This window comes from Mesoplodon bidens (assembly GCF_964165515.1).
Source record: "Mesoplodon bidens genome assembly, chromosome: 14".
Classification (NCBI taxonomy): Eukaryota; Metazoa; Chordata; class Mammalia; order Artiodactyla; family Ziphiidae; genus Mesoplodon; species Mesoplodon bidens.
Genome location: NC_138170.1, coordinates 54,749,440 through 54,760,372, shown reverse-complemented (window position 1 = coordinate 54,760,372; position 10,933 = coordinate 54,749,440). Strand labels below are relative to the sequence as shown.

Genomic DNA, 10,933 nt, shown 5'->3' with positions numbered 1-10,933 from the left:
TAACATCACCACGAGGAAGGCGCCCTGCTGCGAGCACTTATTTGCATCCAAGTGTTTGCACCGAGACAGGGGCTCACGTGCTCGAGGTCACACAGACTGGGTCTCTCCAGGGACAGAAGCGGGGAGGAAGCCCTGTCTCGGGGTGGGCAGGTGCCGGGGTACGCTGGTACACCCTCCACTTCCAGTTAGGTCCCCCAAGCCGCCTCCCCTCCCCAATTCCCTGCTGGCCCCAAGCGCTCCGGCCTCCCAGGGGGCCGGGAACTCGGCCTCGCTAGCCCAGCGCTGGGGGCGGGCACCTGCTCCCACCCCTCGGCGTCCCCTCCCCTTCACTTCCCCCTCCCCTTCACTTCCCCCTCCCCTTGTTCCCTCCCTCCCCTCCCCCCCCGCGGCTAGGCGCGGCGGCGGCGGCGGCGGCGGCCGGGGCTGAGGCGGCTGAGGCGGCGGCGGCGGCGGCGGCGGCAGTGGCGGCGGCAGCGGGCGGGGCTCGGCTCGGGCTCCGCGGGCGGGCGGGCGGACATGGCGGCCAACATGTACCGGGTCGGAGGTAGGAAGGCTCGGCCCGACCCGGCCCGTCTGGGAGCGGGCTCCGGGAGTGGGGGGTAGGGGCGAGTTCACCCTAACCGCTGGGAGCCACGGGCGCCCGGGCTGAGGGCGCATGGGGCTGGGGGCCTGCGGAGGGGGCCGGGGCTGCCCCCTCCCTTCTCCCCTCCCCCACCGTGGCCCACAAGGGGCCGGGGCCCATCCACACCCCCGCATCCCAACCAGGGTTTGAGGCCAGGCCTGTACTTCGGGGTATGAATTATCAGACGCCACCCCACCTCAACCCGTGAAACCCCCATGGGGGTCAGGGGCCGTCGAGCCCCCTAAGAGGGTGGTCTTTCCTCGCGTGGCTTCTAGGCGTTGGGGGTTTGGAGAGAGTGGAGGGACATCTCTACTGCTCCCCTTCATTGGGGGTGTGGGTGGGGGCGATGGGGGCCCAGCCAGGGGCACAGCTGGATAGGCCTGTTTGCGGGGACAGGGCCCTGCACCTCTCCTTCGTCCCTCTCCCTTACGTTTCTTGTCCAGCCCCCCCAGGAGTGGGGCTTAGAGGGGCCGGGGCACCGCAGCCTGGGGTGGGGAGTGGAGCTCTGCCTGGACGTTTGCTCTGCTGTCTGCCTCCTTCCCAGCCTTCTGCAGAAGAGAGAAATAAGGTCAAACAAACTTTCTCCCTACTCAAGACGCCCTCCTCCCTCTTTCCTGGTAAAATAATAATTCAGATAAGTGACGTGTTTGTGTGTAAGACTGGCTCTTCTCTGCTCATTAGCCGAGCTCCTTGATGGATGGTGGTGGGAACGGCCTGGCTAAATGAGGCCACTTTGCAGAAGGGAGACGGGAAAGAGCCACTAAGGTAGACAATAACACTGCAGCCCAGCCTCTCAAATAAACACACAGTGGGAAGTTTCCAGTGAGCCTATTAGATGAGAGGAAAAACCACACTTGAAAATTTATATCCTTTTTGTTGAAAGGCTGCAGCAATTGCTTTATAACGAGACCCTAAATGGATCTGGATTAAATGTGGTAAATATGGTATTAAAACGGCTGGTATCACCTCCACAGAGCTCTGCCTCTCAAAAAGTGACCCCTCTCCTTTGTCGCCCCCTCGTCTTCCTAGATGGAGCTGTGAAAAGGTTTGTCAATGTGCGTCTGCTCTGCTCACCTGATTTTTTTTTTAAGTTGGTGATTGAAATGTACTTTGGGCTGCTAAGCCTTTCAAGATGCTCTGAATTTGTCTTAGGTCAATAGTTTTATGTGAGAAGCCTACTCCAGGGCAAATTGGATTGGAGTGAAAAGATGTGGAAGCAGTTATCATATGAAAGACACATGTTTAGTCAGCTCTGACTACTCAGTGATAAGAGGTGTCTTTTTGTTGATTATTAAAGAAATGACACATGTGGGACAGAAGTCTAGGAGAACTTGAACAAAACATTAATTGAAATGAAAATGCCAGGAAAATAAGGGTCTGTGAATGGTAAGCACATAAGAAAGAGAATATATTGAGGCTGCGTTACTCAGTTTGCTTTTACCAGGAAATGAATCACGGGCGTGCTTCATTTTGAATGTGAATTACCTAATATAAAAAGTCATAAATTGACAAATGTGAACTTTCTGTTGAAAAGATTAAGCTCTTTACTTCCTTTAATTACAGATTATGTCTACTTTGAGAATTCCTCTAGCAATCCGTACCTCATCAGAAGGATAGAAGAGCTCAACAAGGTATACGCTGAGTGTTCTTGATTCTAATATTAAGAAATATTTGTTGCCCATTGAAGGGTAATTGGGTAAAGGGCGTAAGAGGTGATTTTACTTTAAGTTCCAGACTCTTTGAAAGTAGAGATTTCAGCTTAGAGAATTATGCAGGATTCTGAATATTCTTTTGCTTTTGATAATTACCTGATATTAAATGTTGATATTGAATATGTAACATCTGTAAGATTTCTTCAAATTGCTTGGAGCTTCTTAGAGCAGGTCACTCCTGTAACTCAGTCCCTTTTTATATTTGAAGTCATAATTTGTGTTTCTCCCTTTTTAGTGAATTAATTTTTTCCTCTTTCAGCTTGAGAAGGAGGAAGTTAGGGAATATGATATTTAAGGGAATTTGTAAAATTCTAGACTAGGCTAACTAATAAGAATACAGTTTTGGTATAATTATAAAGTGACTTTTTGTACCTTAGGCCCAAGTAAATAAAACTTTTACATCAAGGTTTGTCCCAAATCGCAGGTGTCCAGGACATCAGAAGCATTATGACTGTTGGCAGCAGCTGAGCTTTTACAGTGGAGGCACTCAAACAATCATAAGTGACATGGACCATAGATTTCTGATGATTGAGGGTTACTTGTGTAGCTGGTGAGAATTCACATTGTTAAAATGTTTGGGGGCTGTCTAGCTAATACCTTTCCCGCAAAATACCATCTGGAGACTGGTCCTGTTCTGAGTCCCAGGAAACCAGATCTGGCCAAGGGCATGCCTGGCTTATGAGCGTTGAGGTCTTGGTTCACTTCTGGGGATACCCTGGGGACCTTGCATTTAAAAAATTTCCATAGTATTTGAGACCACCACCAAGTGAAGAAAATGGCCTCAGGATTAGGTCAGTCTGTGGGTGGGAACTGTTGAGATGTCTTCCTGATGTGCTTCTCTTTTATATTATTGATGTAAGGTATAAGAATTTAGGCAATTCCAGGGAATTCCCTGGTGGTCCAGTGGTTAGGACTTGGTGCTTTCACTGCTGGGGCCCAGGTTCCATCCCTAGTTGGGGAAGTAAGATCCTGCAAGCCACGCATGGCCAAAATAAATAAATAAATTAAGTAAGTAAGTAAGTAAGTAAATACATACATACATACATACATACATACATACATACATAACTAACTAACTAACTAACTAACTAACTTAAAAAAAAGAATTTAGGCAATTCCACACTGTTCACTGCATCAGCTTATTTGGAAAGTTAACTAGGATTCAAGGAGAAATATTGCCCTATGAGACCTGTCTTCTCTGGCTGCTCCCTGCTTTGTTCATTCAGCTCTAAGTGCAGTAAGCTCTTTCTTGCCTGTTTCTCTCTCTCTTCTTTTTTTTGGCTGCGCCACCTGTCTTGCAGGATCTTAGTTCCCTGACCAGGGATTGAACCCAGGGCCATGACAGTGAAGCACCAAGTCCTAACCACTGGACCCTCTTGGCTATTTCTCATATGCACCCAACTTAGGACTGTCTGGTTGTTTCCAGCCCCCCCATACCTTGCTTTTTTCCCCCACATCATTTATCACCTTCAAATATACTTAATTAATGTGTTTACAGGCATACCTCAGATATTGTGGGTTCAGTTGATATCACTGCAATGAAGCAGATATTGCAGTAAAACGAGTCACATGAATTTTTTAGTTTCCCAGTGCATATAAAAGTAGTGTTTATACCATACTGTAGTCTATTAAGTGTACATTATATCTAAAAAAGATGTACATGCCTAATTGAAAAATACTTCATTGCTAAAAATTGCTAGCTATCATCTGAGCCTTCAGTGAGCCTTCATAAAATAATATTAAAGATCACTGATCATAGGTTGCCATAACAAATATCATAATAATGAAAAAGTTTGAAATACTGCAAGATTTACCAAAATGTGACAGACACGAAGTAAGCAAATGCTATTGGAAAAATGGCATAGACTTGCTCCACTGAGTGTTGCCATAAACCATTGATTTGTAAAAAACACAATATCTGAGAAGTGCAGTGAACCGAAGTGCAATAAAATGAGTTGTGCCTATATTTTCATTGCCTGTTTTCCCAAACTAGAATGTAAGCTCTATGTGTGTAGTGATCTTTTCTGCTCACTAATGCATCCCAAGTGCCTTAGAGTAGTGGCTGGCACATAGTTAAGTAAACATTTTTTGAATTAATTAATTTCTCAGATGTCTGATGTTAATACTGGTACATGGCTTTACTGTTTACAAAGTACTTTGATTCATTCATTTTACAAATATTTCTGAGGACCTGCTGCTTTTAGATATGCACTTTTAGGAATTGAAAGATGAACAAGATAGGTCTAGTAGTGGAGATGGACATGAGCTAAATAATTCCACAAGCAGAAGGAAAATTGCATCTGTGCTAAATTTACAAACATCAGAGCATGGTGCTCTGGAAGCATATAATCTGGGGATTCACGTTTGTCACCTCTCTTGAGCCTCACAGTACCTTCAACCTTTAAGGTAGATGCATCATGGATTGTTGTTGTGAAGCACACTGTGGTTAAGTAACTTAAATGCCTGGGTTACACATCTAGCTGGAACCTGGATCATTTCACACTTCTTTATCATTATATTACTCTTCACTCCCTTCCCCCACATTCTCACCTTCTCCCTGCCCCTCTGCTTTCTCAAAGAGTCGTTAACATACTAGCAGTCCTTAGGGGACTGAGGGTGACTGAACTGTGAGAGATCAGTCTCTGTAATTTCAGAGAGTGGCAGTTTGGATGGAGTATTGATAAAAAGGAACTGCAATAGGCTAATTAATTACTAAATATTTACATAGGACCTTTATTTCTGAAGGGATATGAGAGATCTCATTTTTTTTTTTTTTTTTTTTTTTTTTTTTTTTTTTTTTTGCGGTAGGCGGGCCTCTCACTGTTGTGGCCTCTCTCCTTGCAGAGCACAGGCTCCGGACGCGCAGGCCCAGCAGCCATGGCTCACGGGCCCAGCCGCTCTGCGGCATGTGGGATCTTCCCAGACCGGGGCACGAACCCGTGTCCCCTGCATCGGCAGGCGGACTCTCAACCACTGCGCCACCAGGGAAGCCCGAGAGATCTCATTTTAAGTAATTAATTAAACAAATATTTCTTGAGCACGTGTTATGTAGCAGGCACTATGCTAGGCTCAGGTACAACAGTGACCAATATGCACATGGTCTCTGCCCACGCAGGGTCTCTGTTCTCATGAGGGAGACACATGAAAAGATGAGTTAACGGGTGTAAACAAAATAGCGATAAATGGTGTTAACTTCTAGAAAGGAAATAAGCAAGAGCCTTGACAAAGAGAATAACAGAGGTTGCTTCCTTTGGATAGGGAGTGAAGGACTTTAAGGACATTGAAGTTGAGGCCTAAAGGATGAGAAGGAGGTAGCCTTGGGAAGAGGGGCCACAGGAGTTCCAGAAAGGCCTTGAGTGGGTTAGAGGTCAAGTTGGCTAAGTGGGGAAATTTAACATGATTAGAAAATCCAAATAATGAATTTAAGAACACTTGATATATTATTATTTTTTAAAATTAATTAATTGATTTTTGGCTGCATTGGGTCTCTGCTGCTGCACGCAGGCTTACTCTAGTGGCGAACGCGGGGCTACCCTTTGCTGCGGTGCGGGGCTTCTCATTGCGGTGGCCTCTCCTGTTGTGGAGCATGGGCTCTAGCACGCGGGCTTCAGTAGTTGGGGCACCCGGGCTCAGTAGTTGCAGCTCGCCGGCTCCAGAGCGCAGGCTCAGTAGTTGTGGCGCGTGGGCTTAGCTGCTCCGCAGCATGTGGGATCTTCCTGGTCTAGGGCTCAAACCCGTGTCCCCTGCACTGGCAGACGGATTCCCAATCACTGCGCCACCAGGGAATTCCCAACACTTGATATATTCTAATTGATAAGCTAAGAGAAGGGATATTAACCTATTTTATTAACTTTCTTCTAAATACATAGGATGTGTTTTGGGATTCCCTAGTGGTCCAGTGGTTAGGACTGGGTGCTTTCACTGCTGGGGCCCAGGGGCAATCCCTGGTCAGGGAACTTAAGGTCCTGCAAGCCTCATAGCGAGGCCAAAAAAGAAAAAAAGAAATAGGATGTGTTTTTTTTTAACAAAATTCCTAGAATGAGCTATCAATCATTATTTTTATAGAAAATTCACTTTTATAGGATGAAGATCCCTGATTTTTTTTTTAAAATCCTATTTGAAATGTTACTTGCAGAAAGCAGAACTACAGTATTTTTTCTTTTTTTTTAAATTAAAGAAATAGATGTAAAAATATTTATTTATTTATTTATTTGGCTCTGTTGGGTCTTAGTTGTGGCATGTGGGATCTTTGTTGTGGCATGTGGGATCTTTTAGTGCAGCGAGTGGGCTCTGGTGTGCATGGGTTCAATAGTTGCAGCGAGTGGGCTCTCTAGTTGTGCCGCACAGGCTCAGTAGTGCGGCACGCAGGCTCTAGAGTGTGCAGGGTTAGTTGCCCTGTGGCATGTGGGATCTTAGTTCCCTGACCGGGGATCGAACCCACATCCCCTGCATTGGAAGGCAGATTCTTAACCACTGGACCACTAGGGAAGTCCTGAATTAGATTTTTGTCTCAATTTTTTTTCCCCAGAACTTTTAGGTGCAAAACTGAATATGTTGGTTGATCAACACGGTTCGACATTGTTGTATCTTTTTTTTTTGGAGGGACTGGTTCTTTATTTCAAAAAGACATTTATCAATTTCAGTATCAAAACAGTTATACTATTGTTTTTTCTTTCCCCAGTTGGCCCCAAAAGAGACCACACCAAAGGGGAGTACATTTTAAGCCAATTAAGCTGTAGGATGCACACCTAACTGACCTCACTGAACCCTCACCAAAAAGGGGAGATTGGGTAGGGAAAGAAACTTTAAAAGATCAGCACAGGGCTTCCCTGGTGGCGCAGTGGTTGAGAGTCCGCTTGCCGATGCAGAGGACACGGGTTCGTGCCCCGGTCCGGGAAGATCCCACATGCCACGGAGCGGCTGGGCCCGTGAGCCATGGCCGCTAAGCCTGCGCGTCCAGAGCCTGTGCTCTGCAACGGGAGAGGCCACAACAGAAAAAAAAAAAAAAAAAAAAAGATCAGCACACTGCCAGCCCAGACTGTAGAGGGCTCTCACAGCCAGATGGGGTGACCAGTGTGCCCCAACCCCAAAGAAGCAAAGTTTCAAAATAATATAAAATTTAAAAACAATTTTGTACATAAGCTATTCAAGATTTCTCCAGCACTAACTGCTACAACACACAATGAGATGGCAGTTTTAGAGACAGCAGCTTCAGACCCAGAAAAGGGTGATGAGATGAGTTTCATGTGGCTAAATCAGTGGTAGAACATAATTTTCTTTCCTTTCTTTCAAGGAGGTGGGAGAGCAAATAAGTGGTCACCTCAAAATAAGGGGCACATGATCCATTCTGTGAGTGATTGGGAATGGGGTAGAGCTGGGACAAGGATTTGGTCTCAGAGGTCTCACCGTCTTAATCTCATCTGGTCACTTCTGATGGAAAAAAAAAGTTGCCCAAAGATACTATAAAGCTGAAGACCTGAACAGCGCTTTTTTTTTTTTTTTTTTTTGGCTAACTCCTTCTGGAATCACCTTTCTGGTTTGGCAGGTACTTTTTACAGAGCAATAAGGCTTCCCAAAATGGAATCCTTCTCTGGGCTGTTTGGCTCTCAGGAAGGCAGGCCCATACCTTTTCCCCTCCTCTACGGAGAGGGCAATATGCATTAAGCTGAAAAGTTACCTTCCAAAAGTGAGAAAGGGATTAGACTGCTGCTTCAGAACTATGGAATTATCTGGAATGATTTACAAATGGCTGCTACATCAACAGCAACAAAAAAGGTAATTACAAAATGTGTACATCACAGCATGCTTTTAAAGACACTTAACATTGTGCTCACATTCCCTTAAACGTTGTTCCCAAAGATGCTCAGCCTCTAGCCCAAATGGAATCTCTGGGGAGAGGCAGAGACAGTTTGGTGAAAAGGACACAGGGGTGGGGGTGGGAGACGTGGCGAAAGGAGAAAGCAGCTTTCCAGTTAAAGATCAGTTTAAAGGTCAGCTTTGGGCAGGCTGGCCTCAGCGGAGTCGGGGTCAGAGGGAGGGGCAGCGCAGGGCAGGACTGGGGCGCTCTGCATCTCATCCAGGTCAAGCAGAGTCTGGTCCAGCATCCTTTGTGTACAGAGGTGCTCCTCTTTGGTGCATTTCAGTTTATCTTCCAAATCATCAGTTGTCTTTTCCAGCTTGGCTACTGATCTTGGCACGGGTCTCTGCCTCCTTGAGTTTATCAGTAAGAATCTTTCTCTCTTCCTCATATCTGTCTTTTTGAGAGTACTTTTCTTCAGCAGCACTCAAGACACTTCAGCTTCTGGTCCATCAGTCTGACCTGCTCATCCGTCTCTCGGCAACGGGACTCTGCCAGCTCAGCTCACTCCTCTGGGCCTTCCAAGTCTCCCTCAGTAATCACCAACCTAAGAGCCACCTCTTTGTACTTCCTACCTGCCTCTTCTGCAGTGTGCTTAGCTTCTTTGAGTTGGATTTCCTGGAGCTCCATTTTTTCTTCCTCTTTTAAGGATTGGTTTTCAGTAACCTTCAGACCTCTCTCGCTGTCATCAGCAGCTTTCTCAGCTTCCTCTAGCTTTTGCAGGGCAGTGGCCAGGTGCTCTTGGGCACTGTCCAGCTCCTTTTCAACCAGCTGGATCCTGCGGTTCAAGGAGGCCTCCTCAGCCTGAGCCTGTTCCCGGTCCGCCTTTCTCCCTCCACTTCCGCGGGAGGTGCTCGGCCCTCTTCTCCACGTCACTGGCCTGCAGCTGCGGAACCTGGGTCTCAGCGCTTCACCGCCTCCGTGGTGGTGACCCCGGCCGTGGTGTCCACCCGGCCCCTGCTCGCCTTCGGGTTCCTGCCTCCTCTGCCCGGAGCTGCAGCCGCTTCTCACCGACATTGTTTATCTTACATACCCTCTTTTCCTCTCCTCTAAACTGTACTCAGATAAAGTGATGATGATCTTTTGGAGGAAGAATATAAAGTTAAAATAGAAAACAACTTCACAGTAAATTTTATTTAGTCACTATCTAGCTTGGGTGTTGCTCTTCTAAAGATTTAGTCTGCACACATGTTGGAAGAAGGCTTTGTGTGCATAATAATGAGGATACAGTCTCAGGAAGTTTTGGAAGTTATGCTTATGGATAAATTTAATGTTATTTGCTGTTGATTGGTTTTTTTGTGTGTTGTATAATTTATATGTTTCTTCATATTCTGTATGTTTTATTAGCCATCCAATTTGCTCTGAGATTCATTTTAATGTTTAGGGTCTTTTTTTGGTGGGGAGAAGGGAGCCACTAACTTCTTTGAGCATCTAATCTTGTCCCCCACCCCAATCTATATTTGCACATACAAGATTTTGCATATAATTTCAGGAGATCCCTTCAAAGCCCTTTTACAGAACCCAAGTTAAGACCCCTCCTGACGTTTGGGATCTGTTGGGAAGAAGGACAGAAATTGGGAAAAGGAAGTTCTTTTCCATCTGTTCTTGAGTTCGAGCAGACCACAGACTTTCCAAAATGGAAAGCGTTTGGTTTTTTTTTTTTTTTTTTTGTGGTATGCGGGCCTCTCACTGGTAGCGGAGCACAGGCTCCAGACGCACAGGCTCAGCGGCCATGGCTCACGGCCCCAGCCACTCCACAGCATGTGGGATCTTCCTGGACCAGGGCACGAACCCGTGTCCCCTGCATCGGCAGGCGGACTCCCAACCACTGCGCCACCAGGGAAGCCCGGTTTTTTGTTTTTTAATAATGGACTTTCTAAGTCTGGGATAGAAATGGACGTGAGTATGAGGTTGACTAAAAGCCCCTTATTGCTGAAGGATGTTTTACTAAACGTGTTTGACAGAATAGAGATTTAAGAGGCTGCAGCCTAAATGGAGAAAAGAACACAGGAGAGAAATCACTGTTCATTGTAGGTTCTTCTTTATACCTGTCTCCACTTTTCCCACCTGTGGGTTTTGTTCGGGTCCTTTTTTCTTAAGACTACTCAGTGCTCCAGGCTTCACCTGCTGGACTCCTTTCCTTCTTTCCTAGCTAGCGAGGGACCTTCTGCCTGCTTTCCTCCTCCTTGAAGCTTTTTCTGTTCTTCCCTCAACAGGTGGCACTTCCTGCCTCCATGAGTGAGAAGTGAAGTCTGGAGGGGAAAAGAAAGGAGTAAAGGACAGTAGTGCTGGGAATTTGTCAGGAATGTTTTACTCTTATGCTTCAGTTGTGGGGAACCGGTGAAGGTTTCTGGGTGAGGGACATGATTACAGCTGGGCTTTGGAAGGTTGGAGACGAGATGACACGTGGACAGGCATCTTTGCTGGAGCAGAGGCTTGGTGAGGGCAGACACCATGCATCCATGGTGCTTAGCTTGTGCAGGGGCACATAGGAAGCGCACACAAGAAAATTTGGTGACCTTATATATACAAAATATTTAACTTAGGTCTTCAGAGCTATACTTCTTAAATTATTTGTGGTGGAGGATCTTTAAGAATTTTCAGTATCTTAGACTGCTTTTGTAAAATTTAAAAATGAGAGTAGAAAAATGAGATTTAAAGTAGGCTTATAAAAACGCAAGCCCCATTTTTCATTATTAGATTCAATAGATATAAAATTAACTCTCAAATACTATAATTCAT

General features: G+C 46.0%; 1 protein-coding gene and 1 pseudogene across 3 annotated transcripts in view; one reads left to right on the top strand and one right to left on the bottom strand.

The window, feature by feature from the left end:
• Positions 1-463: 463 nt before the first annotated feature.
• MTA3 (metastasis associated 1 family member 3) overlaps positions 464-10,933 on the top strand; it is a 158,883-nt gene continuing 148,413 nt past the window's right edge. For both annotated transcript variants that reach the window (XM_081254836.1, XM_081254835.1), the window contains exons 1-2: positions 464-544; positions 2,186-2,253. In XM_081254836.1, the coding sequence (XP_081110962.1) occupies positions 517-544; positions 2,186-2,253 (96 nt within the window). In that variant the 5' untranslated portion in view covers positions 464-516. The remainder of the gene's footprint in view (positions 545-2,185; positions 2,254-10,933) is intronic.
• Positions 8,319-10,647, bottom strand: LOC308628020 (tropomyosin-like; annotated as a pseudogene). Its single transcript has 2 exons — positions 10,506-10,647; positions 8,319-9,194 (listed from the first exon to the last, which is right to left on the bottom strand). The product of its transcript is annotated as a tropomyosin-like (transcript).